Source organism: Tyto alba, unplaced genomic scaffold (genome assembly GCF_018691265.1).
Source record: "Tyto alba isolate M040663 unplaced genomic scaffold, T.alba_DEE_v4.0 Super-Scaffold_30, whole genome shotgun sequence".
NCBI classification, from domain to species: Eukaryota; Metazoa; Chordata; class Aves; order Strigiformes; family Tytonidae; genus Tyto; species Tyto alba.
The window spans coordinates 832,098-851,095 of record NW_024881305.1 but is presented as its reverse complement, the minus strand read 5'-3'; the positions used below and the strand labels follow the sequence as shown (position 1 = coordinate 851,095).

The window sequence follows — 18,998 nt, the reverse complement described above, 5'->3', positions numbered from 1 at the left end:
TAATACTGAAATTATCAGCATTTAAGGAAAGCACTGATAAATTAAAATGTAAGATACCACCACAATTGCTATTTTAAACCAGAAAAGTATAGATTTAGAGAAAACAGAAAACATTAAAGTTGTTTAAAATATGTAACTGGAACACATAACCTATTCAGGAATTAAAAACTTGTTGAATACTTTACAAACAAGTCAGCACCTGTACTAGATGACCAAACAGTAATTCAGCCTACTTTTGAGAATTTGTCTTGCTACAGTTTGTCACACCTCCACTTTGTATTCCAACACAACTTTCTAGTACAGTCTAATTAGTTCTTCTCACTGGAGCAAGTACTGTGAAATAAGCTCAAAAGCAATCAAGCAAAAACTACCCTAAACAGTGAGAAAACAGAGAACATATCCTTGGGGTCAGTGAATCCCATTCCTTACTATCAGAATACATAAACTTCTCAAGAAGTTTAACACGCTTCATCCTAAAAGTAACTGGATTTTTTCTCCTGTATTTCTAATGGAAAAATGTTTTTCTCAGTGCTGTCATTGTTCAGAAGCTTCCTCCAGTTAAGTCTAATTTTATTCTTGACCAGTTTCTATCCAAGCTCAACTTTAAAGAAGAGCTGGAAATTTAATTTCATCTCCTAGCTCACATTAAAACGTCCATGATATTATATCTCTTACTATTTTGCCACATTAGCTATGTTAGGTTAAACAAAGTAATACTCTTTTCAGCTTAGATATACTCCAAAATCTCACTTGAACAACTGTGATAACACCACATCTTTTTAGGACTAGTTTCTCCCTTGTAACAGTCTTACTCTATTAAGCTGAAATAAATCCAAGATCTTCCTCTCCACATGTGGAATTTTCAGCGTACATCCTTGAAGCTCCCAAAACTTTGCAATCTGATCCAGAAAATTCAGCTTTACACGAGTTTGAGCCTGAAAGAAACAAAAAATTAACTGCATACTAAATGCACATTAAGCTTTTATATCCCAGTGTTTGCAGTGTTGCAGCCTCAGCTGCCTGCTTGGCTTGTCCCTTTAAGTGTAATTTTGAGTTTTCTCTCTCATCATACACAGAAAAAAAATATGTACAGGTATCACCAGCCTTTCCTCAAGTCATTCTTTGTTAACTTTTACAGCATTTAGAAAAGCAGTTTCTGAGAACAGACACGCAATGAGTTATTACTGCTAAAAATTAAACTAGTTGCATCACTAAGATTTATTACATTTATTAATAAATGTAAGAGTTTATTACAATTTGGTGTATTGCAAATAAACCAAAAACAAACCAGTATTTACGGCTTATTAAAAAAAAAAATAAATAAAAAGGGGTTTTGTTATCCCTTTTTACTCCCAATTGCATTTGTTTAATTCTTATGGCTACGAACCTGTGAGGACAGGGAAAGCCAACTAGTCTGTTCACACAGCAAGATAACTGGACTGTTGCTATGTTAAAGAGTAGTAGCTTAGACTTAAATTTTGACACATTTTCTTTTCATCACATTTTCTATTCTTAAGGTAAAAAAGGGCCATGTCTATACAGACTAGCTTGTTCAAACTCCAGAGAGCTCTGAACCAGCTTATATCCACAGAAATCTCTCTCAGCATCAGAAGCCGGTGCTCAAGCCCTTACCTTAGCACTTCACATAACCACAACAGGACTTCAGAAAGCAAGCAGCGCGAGAAAAATCAGTCAGGCAGAGTCACCATCATTCCAACTTGTACCGGGAGTGAGCTAACCAGGACTCCTTACCACTCCCTTCTTCTATTCTGAATTCATGAAAGCAGTAAATTAAAGTGCTTGTGAACAGCAAATTTCCACCAACTGAATCAGATTTTGTAATTGTTTCTTCCAAATGGCTCGTTATTTTTAAAGCACTTTCTAAATGCTTCCTCTCTTCTACTTTTAAAAGATGCTGTATATGTGCAAAACAGAGACACAAATCTATGGCACTTGAGAATTTCAGTTTAATGACTTAAAAGCACCTCTGTGTGGAAAAGGCCTGAATTATGTTCCTTTAGCGAGCATTGACTTTACTTTTTATGCTTGGTATGTTTTTAACTAGGTTCTGAAACAGATGAATTTCTGTGCTAATTAAAAACTGGTGTTCAGAGGTCCTGAGCGCTGTCTGCTCAAGTCAAACACAGCTCATGGTCAAGCCACTGGAAAACACCACCTCTCAAAAAAATATTTGAACATTTTGGAGAAGAACCAATATTCAGCTTTACAATTTACCTCTAATTCATTGAGCCTCTGGATCCTTGGTGTAAAGTGAAGCTTATCGACATCGCATGCAAATGGAGGCTGCCAGTCCTGGAAAAAAACAAAAACAAAAACCAAAGAGTTTCATCAGAAGACCAGGAAAATGAAGGAAGCTTCTCTAGGTAACAGTCAAACCGCAGGTGAGCCCAAAGCATGGAAGAGGTCTCTGTGGCTTCCAAGCCCTCCTTCAGCCCGGAGCCGCGCGGCACGTGCTCCTCCAGCTCGTGGCAGCAGCCCAGCAGGGTGGCTGCGCGGCACCTCCCGCCGGCAGGGCTGCACCCCGGCCTACCAGCCACCGCGCCCCACGGCGCACCCAGCAGTGCCGAGGTCTGCTTCTGTCTCCAGATCCCTTCGTGCTGAACAAGCCTAGAAAGCGGGAGGAATGAGATATGCTGTTTTGCCAATTGTTGGGGTTAACGCAAAGGACACGGACACCAAGTTAAAGGAATAGGCCTTATTTTACTTTAGTTTAAAGCAGCGGGAAGAATAAGCAAGGTAATGCACTTTACCTCTCAACATATTTCACTGTGCCTTTAAAATAGACAGATAATGAACCACAAAATAAATGGCACGTGGGGACTAAGAACCTGTCCGCAGAGATAAGCCTTCGGCTGCACACCGAGTCCAGCCCTCTGCTCCCCACCCAACCCACACGGGGCAGCTGGAGGAGCTGCAGGGGCCGTTCCCAACAACTGTCACTGCCCCCGGCCTGCTCCCCAACGGCCGCCGTACGGCAGCCGTACCACAGCGCGGGCCCGGCGGCCAGCGAGGAGACTCCTCGGGACGTGCTGCTGCCACACCGGGCAAACCCATCCAGAGCTTTAAACAGGAGTGACAAACGCAGTTAGAACTCTGAGACAGGACATCACTTATAGTAGCAAATACAGTATTGTTACCGCTCAAAAGACAGAAAAAAGTTTCATAAACCATGGTCCAAACTGTAATGCCTGCCTTGATCAGGAAGACAAACATTTGATAGCAGGGACTTTAAATGCTCGTGAAGAACAAATGCAGCAGTTAGTGCTCATAAATGCAGGTCTCCGAAACAAACAGCAGCTGCACTAAAAAACAGAAATAAAAGCTTCTTTTCTTAATGTCTTGTCTGCAAACATTCAGGAACAGCTGGAATATGACCAATTAAAAAAGATTATTATTACTTTGACAAAATACCTGCAACTGGTAGTGTTATTTATAAATACAACTATAAACCAATTTTTTCTTCCATCTCTCTGACATCTATCACATGCAGTTGGTTTGGCAATACACAGCTTCTCTGAACCAAATTAGATTTGATTTAAACTTGACAGTAATTTATTACATATAAAGCTATCCTATTATCACTAATTATGGAATGAAGATAACATGCATGAGAGCTACTGATAGTGGAGTAAGACAAGACCTTTCTTTCTACCAGAAGAAAAAAACCAAAAAACCGAAAACCACGTTTAACTCAACACCTGCAGATGAAGTCAACTGAAGGAAGACCAGTATCATAAGCAGAATACTTGTTATTTTAGTAGCCATACTTAACATGAAAACTAGTGTCAGAAACAACCACAAGGGATTTGCAGAGCATTTATCTTACATACCAACACCCAGGCTCAATTCTGTATTGTGACAACCCCATCCTGTCACTAGAGGAAGCCCACTGCAGAATCAGGTATTTTCCCAACTAGAGAGAAAGGATGCAAGAGTCATCAAGAGTGTGGAAAACCTGAAGAGCATAGAGGGGACACCAATCTACACATTTTATCAAACATATGTTGACTCATCCAGACCTCTACAGTTTTCTGATCCTACAAGGCAGTTTCAGCACATCAAAACTTGGCAAGGTTGGAATTAAAATTTGAACTGGAAGTTAGATGACAATAGAGGGATCAAGATGACAAATTATCAAGATGATGGTCAATCCTCAACCAGCTGGACATGCTTCTCAGTCATTTTTGGATTTTTAACCACAGGACTAAGACTGGTGTCCATGCTCTTAAACAACTAGGTAAAATTAACCCTACATTTTTGTTGGCCAGAACACCAAATGTAATGGAAACAGCAAGTATGATAAAGAAAATGTTTGACATTTATTTGTAATGTTCTGATATCTGATGAATCATTTGCGGCCCTCTAACTGTAAGATGAAAAACATGACTGGGAACATTTAGGGCAACATTTGAAGTGTCATACATCAACACAACAAATCCAACTTTCAAGACAAACCAATTGGTTACATCATTAGTCACAAGTTCGAAGTTTGCTCTGTGCACAAGACGAACGACAGAAGACAGGCAACCAAATCACGAGAGGACACACAGCAGTAATGAGACACAACACCCCTGGGACATGCTGGGGACTTTACCAAAAGGAGAACTATAAGATCCTAAGAACTTTGCTTAGGCTGAGAGAGTAAATGAAAACAGAGGCAAATGCTGACTGACCACTTAGCCAAGTAATAAGCCAAGGGTGTGGCCAGGTGGGCATTTTTTACCCTAAAACGGGATCCTGTAATAAGGATCTGCAGAGGACAAGAAACGATAATAAAAAAAACAGGAAAGAGAATTCAGCTCACACAGGCAACGACGCTACCTCTGACACTGTGCTTCAGGGCTATTGCTTGCAGATAAAGTACTGGCAGACCATCAGTAAAGCCAAAGTAAGGAGCAGGAGAGTGCAGGAGACTCGTCTGATTGGGCCACACGTCCCCTGGCACAGAGTCTGGTGCCCCAGGGAGGAGCCCAGAGGAAAGCCTGCATGCCAGTGGGGCACAACAGGATTCCTGCGTGTTCCCACAGGTTTCAGCTCATGCTCAATCTTAAAGAAAGATACGAGGGTCCCCAGGACAGATACAGACTTAGGACCCACTGCTAGAAAGCATCATCTCTTCAGACAGGACAGAAGCAATCTTGTCCCCTCCATTTATGAAAGCAAATGAAGACGTTTATGTGCATTATCTTATGGAAATACCTCATTCACAACATGGTGTACTGAAACATACTACTGCAGAATTAGCTGATTAGCTCCATATGTCTCCTACTCATTACTGACTGGCAAACATTTTGGGAAATTCTTTCCTTTTTGCCCAAAGACTCTTGCTCTAATGATGCACAAGCTTTCTAGTTCATGAGAAAAAGCAGACAACTCCAAACAACACAAACTTCCACACCAGGTATTTTCTACACCTTGCAGTTTTTAAGTTTAATGATACTAAATTAACATTACACACACCAGAACACTTTGATGGTACGTCATCTCTTTTACAAAGAGCAGCTCTGGAAACTCAATCTATTCAATACAGGACTTTCAGTAGACGGCTTTTCAGTCTATCAGGCAGATGGGTCCATCAACCAGAAGCAAAAATTTAACAGCCTTAAAAGTGTTTAACTTTTAGCAAGGAGAAAGTCATTGCAAGAACTTCTTAATGAGAGGTAACACTGGATTTAGTCTGGCTTTTGACATTTTTAAGCATGTAGAGCTGAGGGAAATGTTGTATTAGATTATTATAAAAAGACTTTTGACTTTAGAAACACACTACTGCACATCTCATTTATCACAAACTGTTTCATATGACATTAGTCACAGTTACAGATATATAGCCATTCACCATTTGGAGAAATTACAGCAGGTGTAGTAAATGGGCCACCCTGACTATCACTGATTCATTCTGAAGTCACAAACAGTTCATTTTGGAGTGTCTGAACTGTTCAAAGTTGACATAACCAAGAGGAATAATATTTATTGTCTCATATTCCAGGGTATGGCAAGTTTCTCCATTCCTAAACAAGACGCTTTCAATCCTTCTTTAATAAGTATATTATTTACTCAGCAAAAAGCTTGCATACATTTTGAAATACAACTTAGTAAGATAAATGTCATGTTCATTAAAAGGAGTATTAAGACACATCTGTTTTGAACAAAATGCCTTTATGAACCTTGGAAATGTTGCAGCACCACAAGAGAGAGCTTTTTCGTGGCAACATTAATTTGCAAAGCTGCTGATCTGCATGACAAGCTTTCCCATGGAAGAGAAGAGCACACACAAACCAAATCTACAGGTCTACTTCCCTCCAATTTGTGTCTGGGAAATCAGTGAGACTATCCATTTCCATCCAGTGTGTGCTTGCAAGGTCCACAAATGCAACTGGTCTGGATTTCCCTCTTCTTTTAAAAAAAAAAAAAAAAAAAAAAAAAAAAAAAAGAGTTTAAAAAGATCAATTCTTTCAACAACCGCATGCTAAGCACTAAGGTCAAGGATACGCAGAAAGCAAGAAAAACTGAATTTCCTAAAAAATCAGAAGTTTTTACCCGGACTCTCCATCTGAAATTACTTGTTGCTTTCTATTGTCCATACAAGATTGTTAGAAGCCTGCAAGAAACATGCAAAATCATTTGCCTACATTACTGTGCATTTGTTAACCAGACTTAGCAGAATAAACCCGAACACAAATCCATGCAAAAATTTCAAACTTTTCTATAAACTTTACAGACAAATCTAGCTGTGCAGAAAGCATACTCTTAAGAATCACATTAATATTTCAAAATAGTAATGCAAACTACAAATGGTCAGGAGAACTATTTCTGTATTCTTCCTTCCAGATTCATTGTTACAGGGATGGCAGGCTTCATATAATTTCAGCTGGTAAACCTTGCACCACATCCAAATTCACTCGAATTAAAATTTAACCACCCCCACTCCCTTGATTTTAGGTGATCAAGAAATTACCACTGTCACTGGTAACCTGTTCTACAAGTTAGTTAGCTTCAACTTTTCTTTTGCCCTTACCGTCATCTCATTTTTAACTAAATATCTTGTTTGCTTACTGTCCAAGAAGTGATTCCTGAACGACTCCTGCAAGCGATGTTTCAAGACATTTTTCAATAAACAAGTATCTTTTTTTCTTCTCTTTACAAGACAAGCTTTCCAGTCCCACAAATAAAGATTTTTCTCAGGCTTTTTTCTGAAACATCTCTTATTTTTCCAACATATTTTGAAAACTGCAAGTAGCATTTTAGTTGCAATCTCTTCAATGTCAGACACAAAAAAGACATCACTTTCATTATTTTGCTAGACAGTGTCTCATAGTAAGATTCAGAATATCTTTACAATTCTTGCCAGAGAAACACACATTCATTCAGTGAACTATAGCAATTCACTGCTTCCCAGGATGCCCACCCTGCAAGCGTGACCTACATTCTTTGTTTCCAGATCTATGATCTTGCCTTTGCAAAGGTGTTACACGATTGCTGCCTCCAAGAGGTAGGGAGCAGACTTTGTGACTCAGGAGGTCCCTTTTAGTCTCATGGTTTTATGACTACATTAAAAACACACTCAAAAGAAACTCAGCTGGCAGAATCTATGCAAAACTGATGATCACCACCATTTATCGCCCCAGCAATGTCAGTGGGTCATCTGCAAAGCTTCCTTTTGATCTAATCCCTCTCTGACCCTGTTAAAAGGCTAACATTAGTTGCTAACTCCAATCATCAGCTAACTCAGTTTGCAGTGACACAATCCTTGCTCGGTCGTTTTTCCAACAAAAAACACTGAATGCCTCCTTGGTAAGAAGGGACCTCAGGTGCCTTAACATACCTTACATGCAGAAATCTTCAATAATGTAAGCTTGGTGAAGTTTCTCATTTAAGACAAAACCAGGCTCCATTACATATTGCAAACTAGCAAAGGAGAACAAACACAACCACAAATTCTTCCTATCTGAGAACCACAGCCAAAGATGAGCTTGCAATGGGAATCACCTCTCTAGATCTCAGTGTTTCTGTGCCAGCTCCAAACTTGGAGAGAAATAATAGCTCAGATAAACTGGAGATGATTCTCAAGTGTCAAGCCAGCTGCGTCCTGGAACTCAAAAGTAGAGGACAGAAACTATACACAAGGTTTGAACATCAACAAAAAATAGAGTTTATATACAGAAGATATCAGTTTTTTCTTTACGGAGGTGACTGCATGCAAGGAACAGATAAAAAGGCTCTGGCAGCACTAGGCAAGAATAAACCACGTAGCAGCAGCACTGCACGAACAGCTGGAGATGCATGGGGTGTTGGGGCGAGTGCACTGGCAGCAAATCCAAGATCTCCAATTCACTTCAGAGGCACTGACCTAGACCTTGAAGCAGAACATCCATTGGTACTGGGGCCAGACTCAGCTGTCAGTGTCCAAGGGCACCAGGCCCCAAAAGCTACTGCCATCTTCACTCAAGACAGTACATTGTAGACAGACCTTTGGTCTGATCCCGCAGTCCATTCCCAGAGGGCGTCCAACTGGTGAGCCGCACGGACAGCGCAGACGATGGTATCTGGAGCTCTCCCATCACAGCCCTTGAGACAGTGTGTGCCCTCTTTGGATCTGTAACCAACAGCTTTCAAAGCTAGATTTTAATCTCATCATAACTCCAATTAAGGAAAGATCTGAATTTAACAGAACAGAAGCAGACCAGCTATGGACAACGCTGCTGGCTCCATCCATCAGCAGCCACAGAGCCTCAGCTGACCGGGGCTCTGCCTCTGCCCCGCGGCTTCCCCTGAGGTTTCCACCACTGCAGCAGCAACCCTCCACTGCCCTGCTATTGCCAGCACTCTGTTCAAGCTGCTCGGGTTCATTTTCACTTGTAAAGCACCTACTCTCAGTGAATAGCATTTACTCAGACACATGTAAGGACAGCAGGTTGGATGATCCCAGAAGCTGTCCCTGGCTTTTAAAAACACTCGACCTGGTCTCCCGAACATGTCCACGGCACTCCCCCCAGCAGTTCCCAGATATAACCCAGTAATCTGGGTGTGAGAGAAAGCACATCCTAATAGATACACAGGCATAAATTAGTTCCATTCGCTGGCAGCTTTAGCTTCAATGCTGGGGAAGGGAGTCGCGTTTAGTCTGAAACTCATAATTTCAGCTTTTAGCTAACTGACACTGTTTATCTGAAATTAAACAAAGAACTACAAAAACTCCCCAAACCTGCTGCTACTTATTGCCCCATATAGAGAGTTCCAGACTAAATTGATTCATCTTAAATTTTCAAATAGCTTAACAGAGTGTTGAAAATCCCTCACTGGAAGAGACTGAATCAAGGAGAGAATATTATCATCATCCTTTAAGCACACTCCAATGTTTCAGTGTTTCTGAAGTGCAGAAACCACACCACTGGTGGCCACAGCAGTGCTGCACATGACAACTACTATTAGTAAAACAATGCTACTTTTTCATATTTCCCTGAGAATTAAAGATCAGAGGAGACCAGTAAGTAACCTACTCTGAATTTACCTAATTTTTCTGTATGATCCCTGTATTGAACACAGCAAATTCTTCATTAAAGTAAAAATTTTTGCAATGAGCTTTGGTGACCTGATTTTCCTTTATAAGAATTTGACAGCATGTGAACAGGAACCTCAGCACTGAAAGATCTCTTCCCAAAAAAACACCCACTCTTAATCCCAAAGTGCCAGAAAGGGGCAAATCCACCACCACCCTTTGTTTTTTTTCCTAACAGTTGATCACCTTCACAGTTAAAAATGCAGGCCCTGTTACCTAACTTAAGTGAACCTGGCTTATGCTGAACAGGAACCAGTGGCTCAAGCGTTTCTCATCAAGACTGACAACGCAGTACCTATGATTTTCTCCCTATGAAGCTCACTTACGTATTATAATTCAGTTATCTCTCTGTTTTCTTTTTGATAAAATCAACTGACTGAGCCTCTGTGTATTATCAAATCAGACAGAACATCACGATAAACTTCCTGTTTAGGACAAAGTATAAAAATTCTCTGCATTAATTCCTATTTTAGCAGTGGTATGTTTTACAACTCCAGGTCTGGGAATCGCCAGAGCCCTCAAGAAAGTTGCTTCAAAGTGAATTGGGTTTAGTCCATACTTTAACTAAGGGGTTTGGGTTGGTTTTGAATTTTCTTTTTCTCCATAGAAATGAAAACAAATCAAGCAAGCAGCTGAATGAGCAGACAGAACAAACTCTGTTTAAAATCAACATTGCTCCTGAAAAATACATCCCTGGAGCAGCAGCTTTAGTTCTCAGAAGCCCAATGCCTTTAGGTTTCACCCCTCAAAGCTTTGTTAAGGTCAATTTTTTCAAAATTCATTCTTTCATATGCAGAACTTTCCTGATACTTCTCCATACCATCTCTAGTTCTCCAATATTTTAAAAAATTCTCAAACAAGTACAGTATTCTGAATGCAGTATTTTCTACTCTCATGCTACCACAGAGGTAAAATCATCCTATTTTTCCACTGAGAACCTCAAGAGCTGCATTCACTGGTTTAGCCAAAGCATCCATTCTACCATCACGCTGACTTACACAAGGATCCACAGTTATTTTTCTACAATCCTCCCCTCTCTAAGGCTAACCTACCCTCCTTTGTTCCTAAATGTAAAACCTCACATTGAGTCCTACTTAAGTGATTACTGTTTCAAAACATCCGTTGTTTATTAAGCAATCGGGATCCCTCTATAACAATGAGCTACCTGCCGTAAAACTGTGATCTATATGGAATAATTTCTTTTGTTCTTCTAGACTTTTAATGAAAATTAAATACCCTTGGCTTGAAGTTCTGAAAGACCATTAGACACTTATCCTTCATTACAAATTCTCATTAATAGTTGAAATAATTTGTGATTCCTTCAGCATTTTATAAATTTTGCACAATAACAATTATAATAATTAGAATACTGAAACTCACTCAATTAATTTATAGCTCTCAGATCATGACAACACAACTGACTTAAACAAATACACAGTCTCATAGAAAACAATAGAAGTAATTTGGCAACATCATCTTCCACACAATTGTATTTCATACTATCACCTTTCAAGTTCCGATTTAGGACTGTATCAGCCATTCTTCTACCCTGGAGTGAGATCTGGTCAACAACTCTTGCACCCAAAGAGAATGTAAACCCATAAAGAAGTTAATTCCTACTGTCCTCTTGAAAGTTTCCCAGTATTCCAGGATTTACTGAAAGATGCAAGTCAATAATTTAATAATTCCAGCATCAATTCCTTCAAGATTTCAGCTATATTAATACAGACTTTCTAATTTTAAAATGCTTAGTTTTATCAGGGCAGATTTAAGGTTACTTGGAGGCCTTAACTGTACTTCATATTTACATTATTAAAAGCAATGAAATTTAGCCTGGATTTTCTCAATTTTCATGTTTGGCCATGTGAAAATTAAAATGTTTCTAGTATATTGTACAATATTGTATATTTTGAAACAAGTTAATATTGTAAGCAAGGCTTATGTAATTTTTATTAGCTATTTCTTCATGGCAGTAAAGCAACTACACAACGAAACGGAAGGAAGAGTCCGTTCAAGAAAAACTTGGAGCAGAAGTGGTATCATACACTTTACATTTTACCTTTTATTCTTGAAGCTAGACTTCAAATTTGTTAGACTGTTTGCTTTCATTAATTACTATTAACTATCTACTTCAAATAACAGTGATACCATTCTCAAGAAATATTTTATTTCATTCTTCTAAATGCCCGCAATAATTTGCAGAGCTATCATAAAAATCTGCCAAAATGTAAGACCACCACTTGACATGCCAGGTTTCAGAATAAAACACTATTCCAGATTACTGTTTAAACAAAGAAGTCCTAATAAAGGTTGTTTCCAGTTCATAGAAGAAAATTCTGACTACAACACTGCATGTGAGGGACTAACACCATCCACTTTTCTGCATCTAGCTCCCCACCTTCAGTTCAGCTGCAAAGAGTCAAAGCATCTCTAATTTACGTAGCAGATTAACTACCAGAAGCAACCACCTCTGGCAAAGCCCCGTATCTCATCTGAACATTTTGCTGCCAGTGGGACTGTCTATTTATGCTCAAAACTGTTGACAAAAAGCCTTCGCTCTGCTGTTCCATATAAAACAGTGTCAATGAATATGGTTATTGTTGCACCCTCTACAAGACAGTCACTGCAGTATCCCAGAATCACCCAAATAAGAGCAAAACTAAGTCATCAGTGATGACTGGAACAAATTGAACCGGACTGAAGAGGAAGAAAGCTTCTTTTCAGTTCTCAACTGGAAACTGCTATGCAGAAATTATACCTCCTGTTATATTCTCGGATGTTCTTTCATCCCATGAATATGCGACAATCACCCAGAATCCATTACCTTCCACCCAGATGTCTACAGTATGTCTGATGCCTCAATATTCCCCTCACAAAACAGTTCACTGTCCTTGAAACCTGCCACACAAGAGAAGCCACCACAGATGTGGTTTTCTACAAGCTTACCTTGTGCCCCGCTAATACCAGCAGAAAGGTGCCAGAGCAGAAGATGACTCTGGTCCTTTAGAGAACAGGGAGATCTCATCTTCATAGTCTGGTGCTGAAACATCAAAGCTAGCTCAGGAGTGAGGACTTCTTGATGAACAAATTGTGAAGCTGCAGTCAGGCACCACCAGTCTCACACAAAATTATCCCATACTGCAGTTCAGATACAAAAGCACGAATTCATCTGCTGAAAATTATCCAGCAGAGTTTAAGCTAAAATAGCACAAGCCCAACAATCAAATTTTTAATTCCTTTTTCGGCACAAATCCTGACAGTTCACGGTCCTGCCTACCTGCTTACCAGCACATAACTGGGCTAAGAACGCAGTCAAAAGATTCATTTGGATGCATTAAGATTTCAAACCTTAGCTGCCGCTAGACAATGCACTTGGTTGGAACATAAATAATTTTGTGAAAAAAGTCAGTATAGTTTGTAGCTCATGGTATTATAAACCACTTGATTACACAGCGAAGAACAATAACCGAATATTCATTGCGTCTCCTGTTTTCAGGAGGAAGGCCAGGAACTACGTCACCTCCAAGGCCTTTTCTGGCAGATTTGGAAGAGCTCCCTCTATGCTCCAGGCCGGAGAACAGACAACTGCACTTGCACAAGCCACCCAAGTAATTATCTAGGGTAGAAGAGAGCCATGGTAGCTAAGCTCTCATGAAAGCCAGGCTCCGTACAACGATTAGGTGTTCAGCCCTCAGCAGCACCAACTATTTTCATCCTACTTCTAAATGTGTTCAGTGAAACATATGACCATAAACACAGACAAATATTAGCTCTTTGGTAAGTGAAGACAGGAGCATGCTGAAAATGCAGTTGTAATAAGTAATTCACTCTTAAGGAGAGCTATTCATTTATGAGACTCTAACAGATAATAGAGCTTACAAGGAGCCTTTATTATAGGGGTTTGGCTTTTTACACAAGCAGCCAAGAAACACAGATGAGTTTTAAAACAAATCACAAAAGAAAATCCCTTCATAAAAAAATCTGTTCTGCTTACAGTTGCTGAAATACTGTTGACAATATACAACCCAAAAAGCCTATTCGACTCAAAAATATTACATAAGTTCAGCATTGACTGTATAAAGAAAACCATCTTACCCCCTTTAACTATGTCAGCATTTGGCAACACTGCATGAAAAGGGGCACTGGCATATTCTACCCAGATATAAATTCAAGAGTGTTCTTGTGTGCGTTCATATCACTGCAAACTGGCACTCTTCTTCTTCCACAGAATATAAACATCCTCCTCTCCGATGAGATTCACATTATTCAATCTGCTCCAAACATTTCTATCATTTCAGACAGTAACACAGTGAGTTACTTCTATTTTAATTCGGAAGGAAAAGGATGGTTACCAACAGGAGTCCCAGCAACGATCAAAACATGAAACTGAGGAGCATGTGTTTCTGAACATTTATTTCTTTGAACTCAGAGTCTCACTCGCAAAACTTAAGTCTGCAGAAATGTTTTGTCACCTTCACCTCTTGCTGGATGAGATTTAAGGCTCCTAGTTGCTGTTCAGCTTTATAGTTGTTGCCGTCATGTTACCTACCTCAAGCCAGCTGCACCACCCCAGACTTGCACCACCCTTCACTTACAAAGAACAATTCACTCAAAATAAAGATGAATCATGAACCACTGTTAATTAGATTTTCACTCTAAGAAGCCCCTCTCCTCACCAGCACGATTGTTTATCCCTTTAGGCAAACTAACAATTCTGACTACACAAACTATGGTTCTAAGACCTTCGCCATATTTCTCAGCAAATTGAGTCGACCAGCAAAAGGAAATCAGAATTTGCACCCCAATTTCGAGCTTAGTTCACCATCGGTCGAGATGATGATGATGAAGATGAAGGCATACTACTCTTCCCACTGTGTATTGCATTCTAAAATGGTGGCCATGTCTGTCTAGGATTTCAGCTCGCAGAGACACCAGCCAAACTCACAGCTGCAGACTTTGGTGTTGTTCAACTTGAGGAAACAGTTACCTGTGTTAACGCCGAGCCAGAGCGGGGGCAGGGCCGGGGGGAGGCCGCGGCGGAGCCAGGAGCGGGCGAGGAGAGGTCCCCACAGCCCTCCACCACCACAATGCCAACATGGAGGGCAACACCCAGGCAGCTGCCTCCTCCGGGGCTCCGCACCGGGACCGCTCGCCCCCCGCTGCCGCCCGGCGCGGGGCTCCGGCCAACTTGTAACTTTGGGGGGACTGAGGCGCGGGGGGCAGGGAGGGAGGCCGAGGCTGGCGGGGCCGGGTCAGCCGCTGCCCCGCTCGCACCCGCCGCCCGCTCTGGCCAACTCCCGGCACTTGGGAGCGACTTTGGCGGGCGGGCGCCCTCCGGCCCCGCGGCCCCGGCCCGGGGTTGGGAGGGGAGGGGGTTGAAACTTCAGAGCGGCGGAGGGGGGGGCGTGGGGGGCGGCCCCACCTGCCCGGGGGTCACCTGCGCGGCCCCGAGTGGAGTGGCCGCCGGCCTCGGGTAGCGCGGGGCTGGGGGGGGGGAAAGGGGCGGGCGGGCCGGGCCGGGGCCGCCACACAAAGGCCGTTCCCCGGCGGCGCCATGCGGGCACTCACCGGCGGCGGCCGCACCTTGCAGATGCCGGTCTGCTCGGCGATGGGCCGGATCTTGTGGATGAAGGCGAAGGGGTCGGCGAACTCCTCCCAGCTGGGCTCGAAGACGGGGCACTCGGGCGGGGGCAGGAACTCGGCCATGGCCCGGGCCGGGGCCGTCGCCGCCAAACAATCCTTCAACAGCCGCGGGGCCGCCGAGCGCCGCTGGAACGGGCCGTGCGCCTCCGCCGGGAGGGGGGGAGCGGGTGGTTGGGGGGGGGGGGGGGGCGGGGGGGGTGAAGAGCTGGAGCGCGAGAGAAAAAGAGTCCGCCCCGGCCTGGGCGGGGGGAGGGGGCGGCGGCCGCCCCGCCCCGTCACGCGCCTTTGTGAGGGGGCGGCTGAGCCGGGCCCCGGTGTCACCGGGGCAGGGCTGAGGGGGGGGGGGGCGGAGAGCCGGCGGTTCCCCTCACGGAGGGCCGCAGCCCCCTCTGCTCAGCCCAGCGCGGGGACGCTGCGGCCGGTGCCTGGGCTCGGCGCGGCGGCGACCGAGGCCCGGCAGGCTCCCCTCGCCCTCAGGCGCGGCGGCCCCGCTCGCGGCCGCTCTCCCCAGCACCGCCGGTTCGGGGAAGGCCCCGCGCCACCCCCGCCGCCCCGGGCGAGCGGCACAGGGGCCGCCGACGGCGCCACGGCTCTGTTTACATGCGCGGAGGGATCCGCCACAGCTGACAGCCGCCGCCGGCCGGCGCTTCTTTTTTTAAAGAGCCTCTCCGCCCACCGCCATTGGCGGCGCCGCGACCGCGTCACAAGCGGGGCGGGGCCGTGCGGCTCCGCGCGGCCGCATTGTCTGGGCCCGGCCGCCGCGAGCCCCTGGCGGCCCCGGCCCGGCCCCTTTGTTTCGCGCCTCACGGGGGAGAGCGGGGGGAACGGACACCCATTGTTCTCCCGCCGCCCGGGGGCCCACGGGCAGCCCTCCCCCACCTCCAATCGCGGGGGGGGACCGTTAACGGGGATAACGCTCCCCCGCCTTACCGGGGCGTCTCGGGAGGGGCCTCCCCCGCCCCTCCCCCCCCCCCCCCCGACCGGGGGGAGGGGCGGCCCCGCCGCAGAGCAGGCGCCGCACGTAGCGCACGTGCGTGGCCGGCTCCGCCCCCTCCCCCTCCCCGCGCCCACTCGCGTCCCCGCTGAACCGAGAGGCCCACGGCGGCCCCGCCGCCCTTTACCGGCCCGCGGCGGCCGCGGGTAACCCTGCCGGCACATTGCGCCAGGGGGAAGCAAACCTTTGCGCCGCTACAGCCTAGAATTAAAAGGGGGGGGGGGGAAATCACAACTTTTAACTTTTTAAGATGAGCACACAGCGCTCGTTTTGAAATTTTTAATAAAACTCCACTTACACAAAATTTTGAATTAATGTAGGGGTTGAAAACGCCAAGCGCCCCCACGCCCCCCGGCAAGGGCAGAGCTGCCAGCCGGGGCCGCTCAGAGCTGCTGCTGTTCGCAAGCGCAGGACAAACCCGTCACATCAACTCCGCTTCAGCCAGTTGCTCCCCTGCCGCGGATGAACACTTCCCACGTGAAATGTTTAGGCCAAAGAGGAAGTTGTCAGCTATCTGAACTCCTGCTTGCTCTTAGAATCAATAAAAATGTGTACAAAGCATTCACTGCCAGCTTAAGATGATGAACCTTCTCACGGAGAACTGGAAGGGGTAAAAAAAAAAAATGGAAACGGCCTTTGTAGAGTGTATTTGTGTGGGCAGTGGCAAAGGAAGGGCTCCTCCACTCCAAGCCGTCATCAGTGGAGCCTTCCCCGCCGCAAACCCGCTGGAGCAGGGCTGGAACGGCAGGGGCTGCCCGCCCAGCACTGCCACCCGAAAGGAAGAGCCCGCTCCGCGCCCAGCAGCACCCACCTGATGGGCCAGGGAAGGTGCCAGCTCCGAGGCCAGCCCTGGGTGTCAGCACCAAGAGTTGAGTGCTCTGAAAGGCTTACCCTGGCAGGGACACGCTGGTCCCCTAAGTCACACCCTGAGCAGTCTCTGGGGCGACAGCCAGGCTCAGCCCTGGGGAGACCTTGGCCAGCGGGAGCACCTCAGACTTGCTCAAGCTCTGGGAAGAGACTCCTGCCATTTCCTTTGCTGAATTTTATCTACAGCTGACAAGTCAGTGAACTCACTCCTGTGTGCAAAAGCAGTATCGAGTTTAGACAGAAATCTTAAGCCATTGATGTAAAATACACTATACTGTACCTGTTTTATGGTTTCATTTTACACTGAGGGAACCTCCATTATAAATCACCTGATACCACAATCTGGAGAGAAAACTAAGCTGCTTCATCACCTTTGATTAGCTGCCCTGCATCACATCCAAAACTCGAGGGTCTCTGACACAGAGAATACTTCAAGCAACACTACTTTTGTGACTCCGGGTCTGACAGTTTCCCCAAGAGTTTCAAGGATGCTTAAACACCAGTGGTCTGCGGTGGACAGCAAATGAAGTCTTTTTGGTAATGACTCCCTGAGGACTTGTTCCGTCAGAGCTGGAAGCACCATGCTTAGCAGGGCCATTTTTGCTGATACAGTCACATGCAAAGGCCTCCTATGGGACTCTGATGGAAAAACACTCAAGACAGGTCTACCTGGGAAGTTATGATGCAGGAATAAAAAAAAAAAAAAAAAACAACCAAAAAAACCAACTAAACTTGCTACAAAGATCAGAGCAGGGAGATCAAGAGATGACCCAAGGATAAAAAGCAGGTGCCTTGAAGGGAAGGCAGGGCAACTCAGGTCTGGGTAAAATGGAGATTTAAGGTAAGTAGTAAGCCCTGGAGGGTCTGTATACCCCATCAGGCATCGTACTTGTCTTTCCACCTTGCTACCTGCTAATGCAAATGCTTGAACACCAACGTGTACTTTTGCACACTGCCTTTTCTTGTATCTTCCTTCTGCTGTGACATCTGCAAAGTATTTGTTGTATTCAGGGGATTAACGTGGCACAATACTGTCTGGCTTAGAAATCAATGGCTCTGGATTCTGTGATGAATTCCCCAAGTATTGCAGAAGCACAAGCTGCAGAAAGGAAAGCAGATTTCACTCAGTTGGAATGAGAATGCAGACATTCCCTCTTCATGGCTCAGCTGACTGTCGTTAATTAAAACCTTTTATTAGATAGGCTTTCTTCAAGCCTGTTACATCTGTTCCCAGTGAGCAGAATTTCCTCATTTGCTGCAGTTCAGTGTTATACCCAAGAGACACAGCAGCTGCTATCCTGGCAGTGACCTAGCAGAGACATCAAGAAATAAGGCATCAGGTTGGCCCAAGGCAAGGAGTGTCAAGGTTTCTAACTGAAGCCAAGTACTCTTCATTAAGTCAGGGATTTTTTCCTTAGCAAGTCCTCCACCCTCACTCAGTTGTGCCTAGTCCTGTGCCTAGCTGTGAGCTCTGTATAGAGCATCCATCCAGAAAACTTCACAGCTGAGTGTCCCTTTACAGACTGTTTAGCACATCTTTCTTCACATACCATTTGCTGCAAGTCCCATCAACCTGTAGGGATATTTAGATAAACCTATCTTGTGTTCTCTCAGGCAGGAACCATGCTGTGAACTTCCCTACTAGTGCAAGCCTCCCCTTCGCTCTTCTGCACTAACCATCATCTGTCTGGAGCATCTCATTCATAAAGCCTTTACTAACTTGCTTGCGTTTAGATATCTGACACAGACACTGCAAAAGAAAAGATTAATTTTTCCCCCCCTTTATGTACATGCTCATGCTATCTTAGACCACCCTTTTCCGACAAAGACTGGGTACCAGTTTGACCAGAGTAATTCCAGTTAAGTCACCATTAATTCAGTCTGATACTTGGTAACTTTGAATCACATCCCATCTAT

General features: G+C 44.5%; 1 protein-coding gene and 1 long non-coding RNA gene across 2 annotated transcripts in view; one reads left to right on the top strand and one right to left on the bottom strand.

The window, feature by feature from the left end:
- The window catches only part of KDM5B (lysine demethylase 5B), a 58,378-nt gene extending 42,522 nt beyond the window's left edge, over positions 1–15,856 (bottom strand). Inside the window, exons 1-3 of the mRNA XM_042800040.1 lie at positions 15,146–15,856; positions 2,236–2,313; positions 813–935 (exon numbers count right to left, since the gene is read on the bottom strand). Coding sequence (XP_042655974.1) covers positions 813–935; positions 2,236–2,313; positions 15,146–15,283 — 339 coding nt within the window. The 5' untranslated portion in view covers positions 15,284–15,856. The remainder of the gene's footprint in view (positions 1–812; positions 936–2,235; positions 2,314–15,145) is intronic.
- LOC116963914 lies at positions 14,442–16,775 on the top strand. Its single transcript, XR_004408468.2, has 2 exons — positions 14,442–14,767; positions 16,535–16,775. It is a non-coding gene; the product is annotated as an uncharacterized LOC116963914 (long non-coding RNA).
- The last annotated feature ends 2,223 nt before the right edge of the window (positions 16,776–18,998 follow it).